Source organism: Rhinatrema bivittatum, chromosome 7, assembly GCF_901001135.1.
Source record: "Rhinatrema bivittatum chromosome 7, aRhiBiv1.1, whole genome shotgun sequence".
Classification (NCBI taxonomy): domain Eukaryota; kingdom Metazoa; phylum Chordata; class Amphibia; order Gymnophiona; family Rhinatrematidae; genus Rhinatrema; species Rhinatrema bivittatum.
The window spans coordinates 110,195,129-110,217,673 of record NC_042621.1 but is presented as its reverse complement, the minus strand read 5'-3'; the positions used below and the strand labels follow the sequence as shown (position 1 = coordinate 110,217,673).

General features: G+C 46.0%; 1 protein-coding gene across 2 annotated transcripts in view; it reads right to left on the bottom strand.

Annotated features, from left to right (window-relative positions):
- The window catches only part of COQ9 (coenzyme Q9), a 102,073-nt gene that overhangs the window by 43,543 nt on the left and 35,985 nt on the right, over positions 1–22,545 (bottom strand). For both annotated transcript variants that reach the window (XM_029608933.1, XM_029608934.1), the window contains exon 5: positions 9,740–9,824. In XM_029608933.1, the coding sequence (XP_029464793.1) occupies positions 9,740–9,824 (85 nt within the window). The remainder of the gene's footprint in view (positions 1–9,739; positions 9,825–22,545) is intronic.

Here is a 22,545-nt window from a genome sequence, read left to right as displayed (position 1 = left end):
CCAGAACTGATAATGGTGACCCAGTACCGCAAAACGTAGGAAACGCTGGTGGTCTTGACGGATGGGGATATGAAGGTTACCCTCCGAGAGGTCCAAGAATGTTAAGAACTCTCCCGGTTATACAGCCATTATCACGGAGTTAAGTGTTTTCATGCGGAAGTGAATTACTGCAGAAGACGATTGACATTCTTGAGATCCAGGATGGGGCGAAATGAGACCTCCTTCTTGAGTACGAAGAAATAGGTGGAACGCCCCGTATTTTCCTGGGGTGTAGGTACTGGGGTAATAGACCTCAAACTGAGGAGCCTTTTTTGCCAGTTTTTTGTACTGGGAGTGGCAAGGTGATATTACGAACATGTCCCAGGGATGCTGCAAAATTCTAGAGCGTATCCTTCTCGTATGATGTCCAATACCCATTTGTCCAACATGATCTCGACCCAACTCTGATAAGAAGAGGGATAGTCGGTCCCCTATCTCCTCGTCCCATGGATGGGTTTGCCAAACTTCATCGGGAAATTAGAGTTGAACCTGTGCCCGAACCAGTTTCTCTTTTTGATTGTCAGCTCCGAAGGGACCGAGACCTTCCTGAGGGCTGAGATATCTCAAATAATGCATTTCTTTAGGGCTGGAAGCACTGGGAGCCCCTGGCCCGACTCCTAATGGGCGAGGGGCGTTGTGACCTCTTTTTCTTATCTTCCAGTAACCGAGGCACTGGAGATTCAGCAAAATTGCTTACCTTGTAATAGGTGTTATCCCAGGACAGCAGAATATAATCCTCACATAAGGGTGACGTCACTGACAGAGTCCTATCATGGAAAACTTTCTGTCAACGTTTCTAGAAACCTTTGACTGGCACACTGAGCATGCCCAGCATGCCATGATCCCTCGAGCCACAGGGCTCTCCCTTCAGTCTCGTGTATAGCAATAAGTGTTAGCAAAAATAAAATAATAACACGTATCTGACCCAATTCCGCGGGGTGGCGGGTGGGTTTCATGAGGATTACATCCTGCTGTCCTGGGATAATTATTACAAGGTAAGCAATTTTGCTTTATCCCAGGACAAGCAGGATGATAGTGCTCACATATGGGTGATTAGCAAGCTACAGACAGAGTCATTTTTGTAGTGGACCAACAGCAAACAATTTGTGCAATGGGCACAATAACTGGTGTACTGTTGGAAAAAATTGAGGCAGCCTAAAGTCAGAGCAGGTTGGATGCAGAAGGAGTTGGGATTATGCTGGAAACAAGTTTTTTTTAAGATAGATTGTCCGTAGGCTGAATCTTGTCTTCCTTCTTTGTCCAAACAGTAATGAGCTGCAAAGGCGTGAAGAGAACTCCATGTTGCAGATTTACATATCTCTTAAGAAATACCAACAATATTCCCATTATGTTATTATACTTGATTCAAGACTCTTCTTTTGACCATCATAATAGGCATCATAGTTCAATAAAGGGTCTCTTTATTGCTCAGCCTTATCTATAATCATTGGTCAGTAAATACTATAGGTTTTTTAAAAAAACTTTTTCTTTTTTGCATGTGTCAACAACCACTATAATTAGTTAAAACGTCATTAAGCTTTACTTATCTTAATATTTTTCTTCACCCATGTGAATGCTTGCTGATGCCAATGCTCATTTTTCTGGTGCCAAAATGCCCAACACGGGGCCGTGTTTCGGACAAAAAAGTCCTTTTTCAAGGGCTTATTTTCTTGCAACAGACATAACTTCATGGCGTTTATCGGCGTTTCTTTGATGCAGATTTACATGTGTCAGTGATTGGCACTGAACGATAGTGTGCTACTGAGGTTGACATTGCTCTTACTGAGTGCGCCTTTACTCACCCTTGGAGAGAAGGCCTGCTTTTTCATAGCAGAACTCTATACAATCTGCAAGCCAGTTGGAGAGAGTTTGCTTGCCCACCGCTTTACCCGATTTGTTTGTATCAAAAGAAACAAAAGAGTTGAGTGGATTTTCTATGGACTGCAGTGCGATCTAGGTAATATTCAAGTGCACGTTTACAGTCCAGAGTGTGCAAAGCTTTCTCACCCTGGTGAGAATGAGGTCTTGGGGAAAAATGTGGGCAAGACTATGGACTAATTCAAGTGGAATTCCGTAACTACCTTGGGAAGGAATTTTGGGTGAGTACGCAGTACCACTCGGTCATGTAGGAATTTTGTGTAGGGTGAGTATGTGACAAGTGCTTGTAACTCACTAACTCTTCTAGCACATGTAATGGCTACTAGGAAGAGAGACTTCCATGTAAGAAATTTAATATCGCATGAGTCCATGGGTTCAAAAGGAGAACGCATGAGTCTTGTTAGGACTACATTAAGGTCCCATTCTGTGACTGGTGGCCGCAACGGGGGTTTAAGGTGAATTAAACTTCTCCTAAATCTACTGACAAGGGGTTGCACAGATATCGGTGCATCCCTTATTGTATGATGGTAAGATGAGATAGCACTTAGATGTACCCTTACTGACGATGTCGAGAGACCAGAGTCTGAAAGGTGCCAGAGATAGTCTAATAAAGATGTTATGGGGAAGGAAAAGGGGTCAATACTTTTCTGTGCACACCACGTGTTGAATCTTTTCCACTTCAAACTATAGTTTTTTTTTGTGTGGAAGGCTTACGTGAAGCTACAAGCACTTGAGAGACATTAGTTGAAAGATTGAGTGGTTGCAAGATAAAGCTTTCAACATCCAGGCTGTTAGGGATAGGGATTGAAGGTTGGGATGGTGCAACCTGCCCTGATCCCGAGTTACGAGAGTGGGAGCTGTACCCAGGCGAATCGGGTTCCTGTTTGAGAGATCGAGAAGCATGGGGAACCACATTTGTCGAGGCCAATACGGGGCTATGAGTATCATTGACCCCATGTCCTGTTGTAGCTTCACTAGTTTCTTGGTGAGTAGCGGTATCAGGGGATACGCGAATAGAAGACCTGAATTCCAGGGGCGAGCAAAGGCATCCCTGGCTAATTGATTTCTCTGCTTGTGCAGGGAACAAAAAGTTGTCCACTTTGTGATTCAGTTCGGAAGCAAAGAGGACCATCAATGGTTGACCCCAACGTTGAAATATCCTGGTCGCTATTTTGGGATCCAGGGACCACTCATGAGGTTGGAATTGACAAATGAGGCGGTCTGCTACTACATTGTGAATGCCTGCCAGATAAGTGGCCCAGAGAAACATGGAATGTGTTAGGGCCCAGTCCCAAATCTGTGCGGCTTCTTGACAAAGGAGATACGAGCCCGTACCTCCCTGTTTGTTCAGGTACCACATGGCAACTGTGTTATCCGTTTGTATCAGAACGGTCTTGTGTGAAAGGTAGTTCCTTGAACACATGTAGAGCATAATGTATAGCTCGAAGCTCCAAGAAATTGATTTGAAAGGTTGCTTTGAGATTTGTCCAAGTACCTTGAGTTTGGAGATTGTCTGTGTGAGCTCCCCAACCCAAGGTGGATGCATCTGTAGTTAAAGTCACTTGCGAAACTGGTTGTTGGAAAGGTAGGTCTTTGCGCAAGTTGTTCTTGTTCGCCCACCAGAGAAGAGATGATCGTAGTTGGTGGGTTATTTGAACAGGAGACGACAGTAGTTGAATGGCTTGTATCGACTGTGATCTTAATGTCTATTGGGTTATTCTCATGGCTAATTTGGCCATAGGAGTGACATGAACCGTGGAGGCCATGTGGCCGAGTAGAGTTAGAAACTGATGTGCTGTCGCTTGTTTCTTTAGGTACATAGAGTTTGCTAATGAGGAGAGTGTCTCCGCCAGGTCCTCTGGGAAGATGGCTCTTGATATTATGGTGTTCAACTCTGCTCTGAAGAATTGCAGTAGGCGAGATGGGATGAGGTGGGATTTTTGGTAGTTGATTAGAAATCCCAGCGAGTGGAGCAGATTGATTGTGAGCCTGAGAGAAGTGAGAGCTCCTTGCTGTGATTGGCTTCTGATGAGCCAGTCGTCTAGGTAAGGAAAAACGTGAAAACTTTCCTTGTGCAAATGCGCCGCTGCTACTGCTAGACACTTTGTGAATACCCGGGGTGCTGAGGCAAGTCCGAATGGCAGAACCCGGTATCGGTAATGTTGATGACCCACCAGGAAAAGCAGAAACTGCGATGAGGAGGGAATATTGGAATGTGAGCGTAAGCGTCTTGCAGATCCAGAGAACAGAGCCAGTCTCCTGCTTGAAGACGTGGAAGCATGGTGCCTAAGGAGACCATTCTGAACTTCTCTTTCCATAGAAATTTGTTGAGATTTCGGAGGTCTAGGATTGGACGTAGGCCTCCTGTTTTCTTTGGAATGAGAAAATATCGGGAGTAGAATCCTCTGCCCTGCTGAGGTCTGGGAATTGGTTCCACGGCCCTGGCTCTCAGAAGGGTGGATAATTCTGCTTGCAGAAGAGTGATATGATCCTTGTGTATCCAAAGAGACTATGGTGGGGAGTCTTTTGGTACTGTGATAAAATTTAGTTGGTAACCTTGTGTTATTATTGATAGTACCCAGTGATCTGTTGTGATATTTGACCAATGGGTGTGAAAAAGGGAGACTCTACCTCCCACTGGTATGGCTGGTTTGGGGTTGGTGTAGTGGCTGCTGTTCTCTGGCTGTTTTTCAAAAGCCTGATGCTGGACCTGTTTGAGGAGGAGGTTGAGGCCTAGAAGCCCTCGGTTGTCTAGGCTGGGATCTTTGCACTGGTCTTGATGCTCTACCACGGGGTGCTGGAGGATAGTACCTGCGTGGCCTATAGTAGGGTTTTCTGGTATCCTTTCATGCCGTGCGGCGTGAGGCAGATGAAGTATCTTGTGGGATTGCAGACAGCTGACGCAGAGTTTCAGAGTGTTCCTTAAGTTGAGCTACTGCGTCTTGAACACTTGTTTCAAAGAGGTTATTGCCCACACCAGGTAAATCTAAAAATTTCTCTTGGACTTCAGTCCTGAGGTCTGAAACCTTAAGCCAGGCCCAACGACGTGCACGGATACCAGTTGCCACTACTCGTGAAGAGGTTTCAAAACTGTCATAGGCAGCACAGACCTCACATTTGCCTGCTTCCAAACCTTTGTGGATAATATCATTAGCTGAGTCCTGATACGGTTGAGGCAGAGTCTCAGCTAATTTTTGCATTTGCTTCCAGAGGTTGCGTTAATACTGCGACATATAAAGCTGATAAGCCGCTATTCTGGAAGCATTGAGCCTTGATAGACTTTCCTGCCCAGAGTGTCCAAGAACTTTTGTTCTTTTCCTGGTGGAGTCGATGAATGAGGCCATACTCTCTTTGATTTTTTTCTGAGCAGATTCCACCATCACAGACTGATGTGGAAGCTGGGCTCTCTGATAGCCGGGGATGTGTTGCACCAGATAGGTGGTATCCATCCTATTTACCGGTGGAACTGAGTATGGGTGTTCCCATAATCTGTGCTGTAGTTCCACTAGGACCTCATGTATTGGAATAGCTAATACTTCCTTAGGAGGGTCTACAAACTGAAGAACCTCTAAGGTCTGTTATCTGGTATCTTCTTCAGACATTAGTTTAAATGGAAAAGTGTCAGCCATTTCTTTTACAAAAGTAGAAAAAGCCAAGACCTCTGGGGGTGACTTTTTTCTATCTTCAGGAGGGAACGGTTCAGACATGAAGTTCTCTGAAGATGTGTTGGTGTCTCTATCTTCCCAAGAGTCCGAAGGAGTATGCTTTGGAGGAGAAACATGAGGAGGTCTCGATGGCATTGATGGTTTTTGTGGTGAAAAGAATGGCATCGATGGAGAGGCCGGAATTCTCGGTCGGGAGAGTCCGGATGGTCCCGGCTGAGGTTCAGATGGTAGGGAAGTACCAGAAGCATCGTCGTCACCGACTGGAATAGGAGTTACGGGCTGCACTGGAAGAGCGCCGATGAGGGCATCGAGCTTCGACATCAGTGGCTGGAATATGGACAAATCCAGTATTGGCATCAGTATCGGAGCTGGCATTGGTGAAGGCACCGGCTCAAGAGGTGTCGCTGGACGAAGGTCTCTGAGAGCTTCTCTCGCTGCCTGGTGGATAAATCTGTCCAGTTCCTCCCTTATAGCTGGTGAAGTCAGAGCAGCTATAGGTGGTGGCAGAGAAAGTGTCATCGGCTCTTCCACAGGGCCCTATGGTGGCTCGATGCCTGGAACCTTTGGAGGTGGGAAATGCCTCAGAGTAGTAGGCCTCGATAGTCCCTGTAGATGAGGCCGTTTTGGTGATGGTTCTCTTAGTAATAGCAAGGCCTCTGGTGTCGAAGCCCATCGATGGCGATGACTATGTTTTTGTTGATGTTCAGTGGCTTTTTCAAGCACGGATGTCGATTTTATCGATGCTGCAGACGGAGTCGGGGATAGTCTGTCTACCGAGCCTTCTGTTTGACGTTTACGAATAACTAATCGTTTTGACGCTCCAGCCGGAGACGATTGGGTCGATGTCTAATGTCGAAGGCATAAGCTGTATATGGAAAAGATGTTCCATTTTTTCCTGTCGGGCCTTTCTGCCCTTGGCGGTCATCTCCGCACATTGAGGGCAGGAGGAAACATCATGCGATTGCCCAAGGCACAAAACACACTCAGCGTGTGGGTCAGTGATAAACACTGTGTGAGTGCAGTTCGGACATTTTTTGAAGCCCGTGGCCATAATTAAGGCCCGACAGCCGTCGATGGCCTTCTGACCAAAAATTAACTTACTCGAAACCAAGCGGGAACATTTATTTATTTATTTATTTATTTTTTAAGGGAGACCCTATGTAGGGGATGAAATTTGAGAAAGATTTTCACTTTTTTTATTCACAAGTTTGTGTGAAGAGATTCACACAGGGCTCCTATCCCGCAATGCTAACTGCAGCGCGGAAAAATGAAGACTGAAGGGAAACCCCAGTGGCTCGAGGGATCATGGCATGCTGGGCATGCTCAGTGGGCTCAGTGTGCCAGTCAAAAGTTTCTAGAAACTTTGACAGAAAGTTTTCCGTGATAGGACTCGGTCAGTGATGTCACCCTTATGTGAGGACTATCATCCTGCTTGTCCTGGGATAAACCCCACTTACTGGCTAACTTTTCCAATTCATTTCCAAATAGAAGGGATCCCTTAAAGGGCATCTTTGTGAGGTTTGCCTTAGAGGTCATGTCCATTGACCTATTTCACAGTCAAAGCTGCCTTCTGGCCACCACCACTGAAGCTACTCCTTTGGCCAAGGTAAGCAATAGGTCAGAGCTTGCATCTGCTAGGAAGGCCGTGGTGGGCTCCATCAACTCTCTAGGATGCATCCCAAGCTATCTGCCTCTCTCAAGAGAAGTAGACACGAACCACCAGGGCACAACAAGAAATGATCTGCAGTGTCACTGCTGTTGCGTCAAAGGCTTGTTTAAGGATGGACTCCAACGTCTATCGTAAGCATCCTTCAAGGCCACTCCTCCCTTCTACTGGGATAGTTATTCGCTTCGAGACTGTGCAGACCAGGGCATCCACATTCGGGAAACGCAGGTGTTCTTTGGCCACCAGGTCCAGAGGGTACAAGGCCTCCAAGGCCAGACACCCTTTAAAACTGGCTTCCAGGGCATCCCACTCCAGATCAATCAACTCCTGGATGGCTTCCGGCATTGGGAAATAGCAAGAGGCTTTCTGTAGAGACATCAGTATAGGATTCCTCTTTGGTTCCGACATAGGGTCTGTTCCGGGAACTCCCAGAGTCTTCAGGGTCTAGGAGACCAGGGCCGGCTATTCAACTGTGGAAAAGCCGTAGCATGGTCCTGTATGGCTCCATGCCTTCCAATGAGCCTGCATCCCCATCGTTGTCTATGGTATCTTGGTCCCTGTCAGGGATACCCTTGGTAAGATGAGGCATGTCGATAGGGCTGGGAGGATGAGCCCTTCCCAGCTGGGGCTCAGACTGGGCAGGGGCAACAGCTGACCGCACCTGAACAAAGGCTTGAAGGCCCTGAAAGAATTCCACCCAAGAAAAGGTAGTCGGGTCCATACCTAGCCCAGGGGGAACTGGAGTAGGGGGCCGCTGAACTGCCCTTTCCAGGGGAGGACGCAGCCCTGGGATTGCTCAGATCCAGGTTGCTACCAGATAAGGTCATGGCTGACCCGTCCTCTGACTTGGAGGAGCCGGGCTTGGAGAAGTTCTGAGAGTCCAGCCCTCCCTGGGCTTCTTCACAGTGCGGACACAGGAAGAATTCTAGGTCAGACTGTGCAGCCCTAATATGGCAGGCAGCACAAAGGGAGTATCGCTTGAACTTCTTTGTTGCCAGAGCCATAGTTAACTGTAGCTTGTGCGTTCAGCCGGTTAGCTCCCGAGCTCGAGAACACACAAATGTGCCCCGACATACGTAAGTATAAGCGTCCGGTTGTGCACGAATGTGTGCATGTACTTGTGTGCACGCACTTACGCACACGTTAGGCAGACAACAGGGCTGGCCTGCACCACGTGTATCGATGGTCAATGGAAGGAAATGGCGCTGCACCAAACCGCACGTAAGATGGCGCTGCCTCAGCCTGCCACATGAAGTCCCAACCAAGTCTGAAGTGGGGACCAGCCCATCGGGGAGCTGTTCAACCCGCTCGGAAACCCCCTTCCCTTGCCCTAATGGGATCTGGAACATTGTCTCTATGGCACACCGAGCAAGGAGATTGGAGAAAAGGCTTACTGAAGCCCTTCCATGTCTCTGAATCGGAGGAGTTCCTCTTTACTTACCTGGGTTCAGCGCTTACTGGCTGAGTATAGAGACTGTCTCCAGCTGTGGGGGGAAAGGGCTAGACCATCATCACCACGCTCTGCTTCCTGCACTCGCTGCCTTTCAGCTACTTCAGCAAAGTAGTCCACGCTGGGAACCGGCTACCGGACCAAGGCACACTTCTGAGGGATCTTGGAAATCGCCTCAGGAATTCTTGACTGGGGGAAGGACCATTAGGTATCATCACAGGAGAGCGGGGCTCAAACCTTCTCCAATTTAAAAGTAAAATTTCCTCTTCTGAAGAATACTGGGATACCGATAGGGAAGGCACAATCCACATCTGCTAGGAGACAGAGTTACTGAATGGCTGAGGTCACTGCAGGGGTATATCTAGGGTGAAGTCAGTTTTGAAATCTCACTGTCTCCATCTTCTAGCAGGGGAGCACATAACCCATTGGGGTCTTGAGTCCATCTAGCTACACGCTAGGAAAGTGATGCTAGCAGTTCCGTGGTGCCAAGACTTAAGTCTTTGAATCTGTATGCTATACCATGGGCCTGGAGTGGTTATTTCTGCCAGAACCACCAGTCTTAGCACCATGGTACGGTAGCTTTCTCTTACGTGCACCTGAAGTCATAGCACTGCAGGAGCGCTCTTTTTTCTTGAGTTGGTACCTCAGGTGCCAGGACTGCACTAGTTTACTTTCAGCAGCATCCTCAAGCCCTGGTAACACAGGACTGCAACGGTTTCTTAGATCAGTGGTTTCAGCACAGTTCCCCTTTCACCTAACTAGACAAAGCTTTAAGGGCTTTTCAAATCTAAGCTACCAGTATTCCAACTAGTAGCCTCACTCTCCTGGAAAAAAAAAAAAGAGTTAATATTGAAATAAAGGAGTTCGGTATGCCTTAAATACAGAGAGAGGCAGAACTTCAACTCGGATGAGTCTAGACAGGGGAGAGGAAGACAAAATCCCAAATTTTTGAGCTATCAGGTGAAATAACCAAGAAAAGGGACATGCATGCTGAGGTACACAACCATCACTTGATTTCCCTGATTTGTGCCAATTAAGTACCTGAGGCCATTTTTCAATGTAGGGGATCAGCATCCTCAGCCGGACTTCTATCGCATCTCTCAAGAATTGATCAGTTTTCTTCTTCCTGTCAGAAGGAATAGATTCAGCAAGTTTATCATTCATCTCCAAGAAAGTAATATAAATGCCCTGTGAGCTTTGTCCCCAGTCCAGGCTCTATATGATACATAAACTATGGTTCTCTGAAAAGGGCCTTGTCCTAAATGAAATTCTGATGGAATGCTGAATCTTCCCATGCGCCTATCACATTGCCTCTCAGAAAAGAAGGCATAAGCACTAGCTTTCCCTTTTTTTTTTATCCTAACATGGACAAAGAAATTGGGGACCTTATATTCAATGGAAAGGGTCCGATAAGAGTTTGCCACCCAAGTAAGGGGGATGTTGATCTGCAGAATATATTCCTGATATGCTTGGTTTAGGAAAGGTTACAATGAACAGTTGCCAAGGGCATATCGTTTACACCCCTGTGACAATTTTGTAGTGGCCATTACACTGTGTGTTGGGATTTCCAGGAATTTGACAAATGTACTCTGATACTTGTAAACATACTGATTGCGGGGGGGGGGGGGGGGGGGGGGGGGGGGTAACATTTGTACTTTGCATTTTGACTTGTATGGAATTAAGCATATCTTCTAATATAGCATTGTAACTTATCTGTTGGAAAGCAAAAAGTCAGCCAGAGAAACCCAGAAGTTTAAATATCTGGCCCCTTAACTGAATAAAAATTTTACCCAGCTAACCAACCAGATACAAATGTATGCAGATAAATTGGAAGCATTCCAGGGCAGAATTAACTTAGCCAGCCAACTCAGAAATTCAGAGTTTGCCAAGCTATTCAGTTAAAACTGGCCATGCCTCAGAACAGAATTAAGCTATCCAGTTTTTGTACCTGGATAGCTTTACATTCATTAGCTACATTCAAATTTATACAGCTGGTTAAGTGCTGAAACATTGTTTGTGGGTCTGCAGGCTATATCCCACCTCACTAAAATGTATGAGAACTAAATATTGGGCATAGCACCCAATTCTTCCCTCTCCCACCCAAAAAAAATAAAAAAAATGTCTAAAAGCTTTCATCCCATCCCCCATCTGCTCTTTCAAAATCTATCTGCCTCCAGGCCTCCACCTCATGCTTACCCTCCCCTCTCACAACCCCTACCCAAACTCAACCGAAAATCCACAAGGCTGCCAGGATTGCAGTACAATCATATCACTCCCAGTGAAGTCACATATTGCTGTCAACTCAACTCCGCCAGGAGTGGAACGCTTGTACCGGGATCCCAGTAGCCCTGGGGGGGGTTTAGAGATGTCACATGGGGTGGGAGGGAATGTGGCACCTCAGGCTGATATTCCCGCAACCTTATTAAAATCTATAATACATGGTGTGGGGAGGGAAAAAAAAGGTATAAAGTGCAGTTGCTTATCTGTAACAGGTGTTCTCCTAGAACAGCAGGATGTTAGTCCTCACAGATGGGAGACATCAGATGGAGCCTGGCACAGAAAAATATTTGTCAAAGTTTCTAGAAGCTTTGACTGGCACACTGAGCATGCCCAGCATGCCACTATCCATGCGTCCTCGCAAGGTCCCCCTTCAGTCTCATAATATAGAAAAATACAAGCAAAAAAATAAAAATAAAAATGAAGGAGAAACCAACTCCACGGGGTGGCGGGCAGGTTTCCTGAGGACTACCATCCTGCTGTCCTAGGAGAACACCTGTTACAGGTAAGCAACTGTGCTTTCTCCTAGGACAAGCAGGATGTTAGTCCTCACAGATGGGTGAATACCAAGCTCCAGGCTGTTCCTGGCAAGAACTAAGATCAACAGGTGCCGAAAAAGGTGCCAACAGGCTCAATAACAACTGAAGAACTGTTGGACAGTAGGGAAAACAGCTTGGTTTCAGCTTCCAGGGGGATTTGGTAGGAAGAGTTGGGTTTAAATCTGGAAGAGATTGCGCAGGACAGATTGGCCAAATCTACCATCTTATCAACCATCCTTATGCAAGCAGTAATGGGCGGCGAACATGTGTAGGGAGCTCCATGTCGCAGTCCTGCAGATTTCAACGATGGAGACCACCTATAAGTGGGCCACCGTCACAGGCATAGCCCTCACAGAGTGAGCTTTAACTCTGCCATCTAGATGAAGACCTGATTGTGCATAGCAGAATGAGATGCAGTCTGCTAGCCAGTTTGATAAGGTCTGTTTGTCCACCACAACCTCCATTCTGTTCTTGTCAAAAGATATGAACAGTTGGGTGGACTGCCTATGGCCTGATGACTGTTCTAAATAGAAGGCCAAAGCTCTTTTGCAATCCAACATATGCAGAGCCCATTCCTCTTTGTAGGAATGGGGCAACACAATGGACTGATGTGAAAATCAGTCACAACCTTCGGCAGGAACTTGGGATGCATATCCAAGACCACACGATCATGAAAGAATTTCGTATAGGGCGGGTATGTAACCAAGGCCTGAAGCTCGTTTACTCTAAGAGCCGAAGTAACCGCCACCAGGAAAAAGACTTTCCAGGTGAGGAATTTCAGCTCACAGGAGCGCAAAGGCTCAAAAGGAGGACGCATGAGCCACGCCAACACGATATTGAGATCCCAGGATACAACAGGGGGCTTTAGCTGAATCAGGCCCCACATAGAGCGACTTATTATGGGCTGAACCAACGAGATGGGTGCGCCAGCTACCCCACTAAGGTAAGCATTGACTGTCCTCAAATGGACCTGGACCGATGTGGTTTTGAGTCCAGTCTCGGAAAGGTACCACAGGTAATCTAGAAATCTCGGCACTGGGCAAGTGAACGGATCTGTTCCCCACACCAGGCTGAGAACCTCTTCCACTTCAACTTATAAGACTTCCTGGTGGAAGGCGCTCAACATCCTGGTGGAAGGCACTCAACATCCAAGCCTTCAAGGCCAATGCCCAGAGGTTTGGATGGTGCAGTGTGCCCCGGTCCTAAGTTATCAGGTCTGGCGCAGTCCCTAGGCTGATGGGAGTCCTTACTGACAGATCTTGGAGGAGAGGGAACCAGACTTGCCTGGGCCAGTACGGCGCCAGTAGAATCATGGTCCGCTGGAGCTTCAGGAGAGTTCTCATGAGAAGCGGAATAGGAGGATACACATAGAGGAGACCTGTGCCCCAATGGAGGGCAAAGCCATAGGAGGCTGGGTGCCTGTCCGTCCTGAAGGGGGATCAGAAGTTGCTCAATTTGCAATTGTAGGGGGAGGCCTAGAGATCCACATCTGGAGTTTCCCACAAGTGGAAAATCTGGACTGCTACTGCCGGATTTAAGGGCCACTCGTGCGGCTGGAAAGAGCGGCTCAGGTGGTCCGCCAGTACGTTGAACGCCCCAACCAGGTATGTCACTCGTAGGGACATACTCTGCGACAGAGCCCCAAGCCCAGATCTGCACTGCTTCCTGACAGAGAAGGAACAATCCTGTGCCTCCCTGCTTGTTGATATACCACATTGCTACCTGATTGTTCGAATCAGGACTGCTTTGTGGAACAGCTGATCCTGAAATGCCCAAAGAGCATAGCGGATCACATGAAGCTCCAGGAAGTTTATCTGTATTGAGCTTCCTGAGCTGTCCAGTTCCCCTGTGTGTGGAGGCCATCCACTACTTGGGGTAATGCAAGTTGAAAAGGAACCCCCTGTCCAGATTGGAGAGATTCTCCCACAAGGACAGGGAAATCCTCAGGGGCTGCATGATGTATGCCCTGCGCATGCAGAGACAGGTCAAGGGGGTGACATGGACAGAAGCTGCCATGTGGCCCAGCAATCGAAGCAATAGACAAGCAGTTATCTGTGACTGCTGCCCACCAAGGCTGCCAGTGAAGACAGGGCGAGAGCCTGATCGTGGAGCAAAAACGCCCTTGCCGAGTCCTGTCCAGCCTGGCTCCTATGAAGTCCAGCTGGTGGGGATGGGCAGAGGTTGGACTTTGGGTAGTTGATAAACCCCAGAAAGTGCAGCACCTGCATAGTAAGGGTCAAAGCACTCAGCGCTCCTTTGCGCAGGAGGTTGCTTTTGACCAACCAGTCGTCTAGGTAGGGGCATGCACGTACCCCCAATGTCTGAGGTGTGCTGCAACCACTGCCAGGCACTTGATGAAGACTCGAGGGGCTGTCCCATGCCAAAATGGTAGTACTCTGTACTGGTGGTGAGCTTGCCCCACCATGAAGCAGAGGTACTTGCTGTGCCTTGGGAGTATGGAAATGTGAGCGTAGGCGTCATTGAGATCGAGGGAACAGAGCCAGTCTCCTCTCCCGAGGAGCAGTATCAGAGTGCCCAGAGAGACCATCTTGAACTTTTCCTTGTGGAAGAATTTGTTCAAGGCCCTGAGATCGAGAATGGGCGTAGGCCCCCAGTTCTCTTTGGAATCAGGAAATACCTCGAATAAAACCCCTGCCTTCCTGATGATGGGGAACGGGTTCTACCGCTCCTGCCACTAGAAGAGTGGAGAGCTCCGTTAGAAGTATATCCTGTGGGACGGACAAACCCCACGATGGGCATGGGGGAAAGTCTGTCGGGACTTCTCTGAAGTTCAGACAATACCCTTGGCAAATGAAGGTGAGGACCCACTGGTCCGATGTGATGAGTGGCCAACAGTGGGCGAAGCCAAGAAGCTTGCCCACTGAGGGATCATCCCTCACTGAGGGATGAGTCAGCACATGATCCCCACTGAGGGATCATGTGCTGATTCATGCTTCGTCTAAAGTCAGAATCCCATAGCTGGGGCTTGCTGGGCCCTGGGAGTTCGCTGCTGACGGGAGCGACCACTGGAACTAGCACGGGATGTGTGAATCCGGGAGGCTCGAGGATAATACTTCCGCTGCCAATAAAAACTTCCTGGAACTTGGTCAGGAAAGTTCCCTGGCAGAGAAAGGTGGGTCAGAAGCACTAGCGGATAGCTCTTGAAGGATTTCAATGGTGATCCTTCAGCTGGGCTACCGTGTCCCTGACCTTATCCCTGAAGAGATTTTCCCTGGTAGAAGGGATGTCAGCCAACTTATGGAAACATAGAAATGACGGCAGAAGAAGACCAAACGGCCCATCCAGTCTGCCCAGCAAGCTTCACACTTCTTTTTTTTCTCATACTTATCTGTTTCTCTTGGCTCTTAGTAACCTTTGGTTCTATTTCCCTTCCACCCCCACCATTAATGTAGAGAGCAGTGATGGAGCTTCATCCAAGTGAACTATCAAGCTTGATTAGTTAGGGGGGTAGTAACCGCTGCAATAAGCAAGCTACACCCATACTTTTATGTTTACCTAGACTTATGTTATACAGCCCTTATTGGTTATTTTTCTTCTCCCCTGCCGTTGAAGCAGAGAGCTATGCTGGATATGCATTGAAAGTGAAGTATGCATTGAAAGCCACATTAACTATCAACAAATATTGAACAAGCCTAATAATTGGTAATACCTATAGCCTATGAACTCACCGCTAATATTACATACTCTTACCCACCCCTGGGTTTTTTTTTTGTTTTGTTTTTTTTTATAATTTGGAGATGGCAGCCCTCCATCCTTCCGCTCCGTGAAGGTGGAACACCAACCACTGGCCACTTCTCTTGGACTTCTGGACGAAGGTCTGAAGCAAGGAGCCAGGCCATCCTACGGGCGCTGATCCCTACGGCGACCACCCAAGCTGCTGTTTCAAAAACATCGTAGGTGGATCTTACCTTGTGTTTTCTGGCTTCCAGACTCTGTTGCACAACAGCAGAGAACAACTCCTGTTGCTTAAAAGCTGGAAAAAGAGCACAAACTAGAGAGCTCCAAGTACTGAGGCAACTAGCACCACGGGAGAAAAAACTGAAGGGGGACCTCACGTGGACGTGCGGATAGTGGAATGCTGGGCATGCTCAGTGTGCCAGTCAAGGCTTCTAGAAACTTTTACAAAAAAGTGTTTCCGCGCCGGGCTCAATCTGATGATGTAACCCAACTGTGAGGACTTCCAACCTGCTTGTCCTAGAAGAAAATTATTTTCATGCATTTAATGGAATAAGAGATGGGGGATTTAGAATACAGGCTGTAGGCCCAAATATTTACTCCCCCCGGCACTTAGCTGGCCATATAAAAATTTGATTATAGCCAGTTAAGGCTAAAGTTGACAGTGTTCACTTACCCAGATTATTTTAAACCTAACCGGCTCTATTCAAACATAGTTGGTTAGATTTGAAAGTTATCCAGGAACTATTATCTGGATAACTGACTATATTCAATGGTATGTTTATCCAGCTGAATATCCTGGACAATTTATCTAGCTAACTTTAGCCAGATAAGTATCTGTTCACCGATTTCTGAATATTGGCCTCCTTATATTAAATATAGTTTCAAGTTTTTTTGGATTTCACCTTTTTAAAAGATGAAGCAAATATTAATACCATTATGTATGGCAAAAATGTGCTTACCTATAACAGATGTACTCTGAAGTCTGCAGTCTACAAATAACATACGAGTCAGTCGACCATGCTTGGTGCTGAATAGATATTTGTTCCAGAGCTTTTGGGAAAGGGCAAAGGCCAACTACTAACTTTACACAATGGTTTCCATGCTGCTGCAGCCCTGCAGCTCCCTCCAGCACCACAGAAAAGCTTTGACAAGGGGGAAGAACAATGCTGAACTGATTGTTAAGACAATTGGGGTAGTTGATGGTGAACCCTAGCGACTACAGCAGGGGGATCATGCTTTGTATGCATTTATCTGTTCCTACCCAAGATTTGCTCATCCAAGCAGAGATGCCAGGACGTGTAGAAAGGTCATGAGGACTGCAAGACATAGGGAGGCTAAATTTTCAGAGGCATTTCTGGAAATAGCTGGCAATAAAACTGCCTGCCTGACATACAGGTAAACCTATGCATGTACAACACATGCATATGTCTATCCGCAGTGAGCAGAGGCATTACCATGGGTGGGTTTGAAAATATTTGCATTTTTCTTTGAAACATTTTGCTTACACATTAGCAAGTATAAACATGTGCAAGTAGTTTTGGCAGGGTAATTTTCAAAAGAGAAAGTAGTCGCCCACTTTCCATTTGAAAATTGATGGGAGTCACATCCACGGGCATCAAGGCGTGAGTTCTAGATTTCTGAACTTATTTCAGAATGGATTCAGCTACCACACTCTTAACCTCTCATTCACCATTAAAAATCACATTAAAAGTCTTGGAGTCATATTAGAGGATACACTGTCTTGTCACCCTCAAATCAAACAAGTTATTTCGCATGGTTTTTATAAGCTTCGTGTACTTGCTGGGCTTAAAAAAACTGCTTCAGGAAGCCGAATTCCGTACAGTCCTTCAAGCCGCCATCTACCCAATTGTTCATTACTGTAATAGCTTATATCTTGGCATTCCCTATTCTTCCTTGCATGCCTTACCAGTTGCTGCTCAACTCTGCGGCTTGGTTACATTCCGGGCTAAAAATGTCGGAACATATGACACCTGCTTTGATAGAGCTGCATTGGCTTTAGATACAAGAAAGAATCAAGCATAAGACTGCCATGTTGATTTTCAAGTTGTTAAATGATAATACTTGTCACTGGGCTTATTCAATGTTAAAATTTTACCAACCAACAAGAGCTCTATGTTCATCACAATGAGACTTATTGGAGACTCCCTCTCCTAAAGTGGCGCCTCTACATATCACCCGTGAATGTGCTCTCTCTGTTGCAGGGCCCACTTTCTGGAATTCTCTCCCGATTGACTTGAGACAATCTGATTCACACAAGCTTTTTAGGAAGCAAGAGAAACCTTTTTATTCAGTTTAGCTTATTTTTAGATTTATGATTTAATTTTGTTTTTTGATCATGTTTTTACAAGTTTTTAATTTTTTTGTTTTAAGAACATAAGAAATTGCCATGCTGGGTCAGACCAAGGGTCCATCAAGCCCAGCATCCTGTTTCCAACAGAGGCCAAACCAGGCCACAAGAACCTGGCAATTATCCAAACACTAAGAAGATCCCATACTAATGATGCAATTAATAGCAGTGGCTATTCCCTAAGTATAATTGATTAATAGCAGTTAATGGACATCTCCAAGAACTTATCCAAACCTTTTTTGAACCCAGCTACACTAACCACATCCTCTGGCAACAAATTCCAGAGCTTTATTGTGCGTTGAGTGAAAAAGAATTTTCTCCGATTAGTCTTAAATGTGCTACTTGCTAACTTCATGGAATGCCCCTAGTCCTTCTATTATTCGAAAGTGTAAATAAGTGAGTCACATCTACTCGTTCAAGACCTCTCATGATCTTAAAGACCTCTATCATATCCCCCCTCAGACGTCTTCTCCAAGCTGAACAGCCCTAATCTCTTCAGCCTTTCCTCATAGGGGAGCTGTTCCATCCCCTTTATCATTTTGGTTGCCCTTCTCTGTACCTTTTCCATCGCAACTATATCTTTTTTGAGATGCGGCGACCAGAATTGTGACATTTATTACAGTATTTTAGGATGAGGATTTTGTCGCCATTTTACTTTTCATTTGTTTTATTCTCGTATTGCTGTATTATGTGTACATAATTTTGTATGTTCCATTTTGTTCATCACCCAGGTCTTAATTTTGTTGGGCGATTCATAAATTTTAATAAGTGTAAATGTATAGTAGCTAGGGCTTGTCAAAGCTCTCAGCCACCTTGATAATACTTGGTGTCCACATTCTTACTTACCAACTGGAAGTATAGTGTGTTCGTCTCTCCTATCCTATTCCATACATCCTGGAAGAGAGGGTAGACAGGTACTTCCACCAACTCTTTAGACAAATCCAGGCATTTGAAGAGGCCAAGAAGTGCCCTGGGTTCATTCTCATCTTGCAACTCAAAAGGGGACAGTCTTAGCCATATTTGAGATTAAATCAACAAGCAAAATCAAAGAAAGGTTTCCTCTTCAGAAATGAAAAAAAAATTGGTTTTGGTAGCTTGACCATACTGAAGAAGATCATGCACACTCAATTAGTGGATTAACTTAAAAAGAAATAAAACTTCAAGTATGCCAAAAAAAAAAACCAGAGCAGTGTAAGGGAAGGAGAGACAAGAGTCTAAAGTCAAGAATTAAAAAAAAAAAAAAAAAGGTCAGCTTATCAATTTCACAGAAGAAAGAACATGTTTAATGGTTTCCATGAACAAAAAAAAATTAAGGAGAACTATGGGACCGTAGCAGCAGAAGAACTAGTGCACATGTACAATGAAAGGCATTTGCCCTTCCTGGAAAGTTCTGGAAGAATCCATTCGTTTAACATTAAACAGTCATTTGACCTATTTAAGTGACTTTGTGAATCATGGCAGGTGGACAGCTAAACCAGTAACTGAATTTAAGAGGGCATGGGATAAGCAGAGTATCCTTAGTTGATAAAATGTAGAGAGCAAAACGCGTGAGTAACAAAGTAACATACTAATGACAACAGAAAAAGACCAAATAGTCTATCCAGTCTGCCCAGCAAGCTTCCCATGGTAGTAAATGCCGCTCCGTGCAGGTTACTCCATGTTTCTGTTATGGGTAGCAACTGCCTCTTCAAGCAGGTTACCCCCCAGGCCCATTACCCCCATGCTTTTTTTCATTCATTCCCATCCTCTAGCCTTTAGCGATCCACAGTGTTTATCCCATGTCCCTTTGAAATCCTTCACGGTTTTAGTCTTCACCAATTCCTCTGGAAGGTCATTCCAGGCATCCACCACCCTCTCCATGAAGAAATATTTTCTGACATTGCTTCTAAGTCTTCCACCCTGGAGTTTCAAATCGTGACCCCTAATTCTACTAAATTATTTCCAATGGAAAAGGTCTGTTGTTGACCATGGATCATTAAAACCTTTCAAGTATCTAAAGGTCTGATTCATATCACCCCTGCTCCTCCTCTCCTCCAGTGTATACCTATTCAGGTTCTTCAACCTCTCCTCATAAGGTATTTGCTGGAGACCACCCACCATTTTGGTTGTCCTTCTTTGGACCGCCTTCACCCTGTCTCTGACAGATATTTAAGTGATCATAGTACCACAAATCATCTGATTCAACAGTAAATGGTATAGTAATGGTAGCTATATAGATCAAACAAGCAGCTATATAGAATCAAACAAACAGCTGGGTGTGTCTGGTAGGCTGCCTGTTCTGTACTAACCACAAGCTCGAATGGAAATGCAAGCATTCATGAAACTGGGTCTGTCTGGCAGGCTACACAGATGACCTAGGAGGCCTGATGTTCGGGCAATGGCCATGTTAGAATTGCTGGCTATTTACACTATTGCAGAGCTTAGGGGTTAAGAACATGCCATGCTGGGTCAGACCAAGGGTCCATCAAGCACAGCATCCTGTTTCCAACAGTGGCCAATCCAGGCCATAAGAACCTGGCAACTACCCAAAAACTAAGTCTATTCCATGTTACTGTTGCTAGTAAGAGCAGTGGCTATTTTCTAAGTCAACAATTAATAGCAGATAATGGACTTCTCCAAGAACTTATCCAATCCTTTTTTAAACACAGCTATACTATTAACCACATCCTCTGGCAACAAATTCCAGAGTTTAATTGTGCGTTGAGTGAAAAAGAACTTTCTCCAATTAGTTTTAAATGTGCCACATGCTAACTTCATGGAGTACCCCCTAGTCTTTCTATTATCGGAAAGCATAAATAACCAATTCACATCTACCCATTCTAGACCTCTCATGATTTTAAACACCTCTATCACATCCCCCCTCAGCCGTCTCTTCTCCAAGCTGAAAAGTCCCAACCTCTTTAGTCTTTCCTCATAGGGGAGCTGTTCCATTCCCCTTATTTTGGTAGTCCTTCTCTGTACCTTCTCCATCGCAATTATATCTTTTTTGAGATGCGGCGACCAGAACTGTACACAGTCTTCAAGGTGCGGTCTCACCATGGAGCGATACAGAGGCATTATGACATTTTCCGTTTTATTCACCATTCCCTTCCTAATAATTCCCAACATTCTGTTTGCTTTTTTGACTGCCGCAGCACACTGAACCGAAGATTTCAATGTGTTATCCACTATGACGCCTAGATCTCTTTCTTGGGTGGGAAAGTTGGGGTACTGGAGGAATAAAGCGGGGATCCTGTATGCTCTTCTACTCAAGATGGTGGAGTGCAAAGGAGGCAGACAAAGACAAAAAAAAAAAAAAAAGACTGGTCCTAGGGACAAAGAAATTTTGCAGGTGGTCACACCAAGGGGCTGGCAACCGTGATGGATCCTTAGCAGTGTGGTCAGAATAATTGGGCAAAGTAGATGGGCTTTTATTTTTCCCTATCATCACTGTGTAAATTAAAAATATCTGAAACACACAAGTTCATAGTATATAGAAAAACACCAAGATCTATTTCTTGGTTAAGATCCCTCAAAAGTACAGTAATGAATTGAAAAAATTGATTTTTGCCTCTCTCTAAGCTAGTTGGTATATTTGCTGCCTCTTTACCACTGGATTAGTTATCTACCTTATTCCCCCCCCCCCCCCATTTCATATCTGAATGTAACCTAAAAGTAGCTTTTTCTAGCTTACTTTTTCATTAAATTGGTGATTATATATATACATACATACATATACATACATACACATATACACACACACACACACACACACACACACACACACACACACACACTAGCTGTACCCGGCCACGCGTTGCTGTGGCTCATTCTGGTTAAATGGAAAAGAAAAAGAGAAAGCGCACGTTTCTAATATGTTTAAGCGAGCTGTTCTCTGTTCAGCTCTTTGCGCTTTGGCTGCTGCAGGCTGCAGCTGCTTGTGATCTCTTCACAGTCGCTTTCTACTGCATTTGCTCTGCTCCGGCCATCCCAACTCCCTCCCCCCCTTCCCCGGCGGTGAATGACTGGCTCGGCAACTCTTCTACCCTTTCCTCCTCCTGTGTGTAACTGTCCGGCAGTCCCTACTCCCTCCCCCCTTCCCCAGCGGCGGAGGAACGGGCTGAGCCATTTCTCGGAGCGGCGACTCATCTGCCCTTTCCTCCTCCCCTCTGTGACACCCAGCACGTAGCACAGAGCTCTATAGTCCGCACACTCACAGTAGAGCTGCTCTCTACTGCACATTTGCAGTCCGGTCAGAGCCCATTTATATTGTAGATAGCTTGTGTTGCTTTTACGTCCAACTGATGGCGCTGTTTTTCCAAAAAGGAAAATTAGTTTCTTACCTGATAATTTTCGTTCCTGTAGTACCAAGGATCAGTCCAGGACACCTGGGTTGTGACTCCGCACCAGTAGATGGAGACAGACTAAAACTTGTGGGCGGAGCCATATATGCCCCTGTGTCAGTCACAGCCCCTCAGTCATACGGAATGTCAAAGTAGAACACAACCAGAGAACTAAACTAGCTACAAACCGCTAATAGAACGGGGAAAGAAATACCCCTCCTGGAAACGGACTCTCCAATCGAGAGAGCCAAACAAGCGGAACAGAGTAATTCAGAACAAAGAGCGGACTCTCCATTACTTCAGCGCAGCACTGCGGGCGGGATCCTGGACTGATCCTTGGTACTACAGGAACGAAAATTATCAGGTAAGAAACTAATTTTCCTTTCCCTGTACGTACCAGGATCAGTCCAGGACACCTGGGATGTACCAGAGCAACCTACTGAGGGTGGGAAGCAGAGAGTCCCGCTCGGAGTACCCTCTCTCCAAACCCTCCGGATTCGGTAGCCCGGACATCCAACCGGCAATGCCTGATAAAGGTATGCAAAGACTTCCAGGCAGCCGCCCTGCAAATCTCTTGAGGCGACACCTGAGAAGCTTCCGCCCAAGACGCTGCTTGAGATCGAGTCGAGTGAGCCCGCAGCC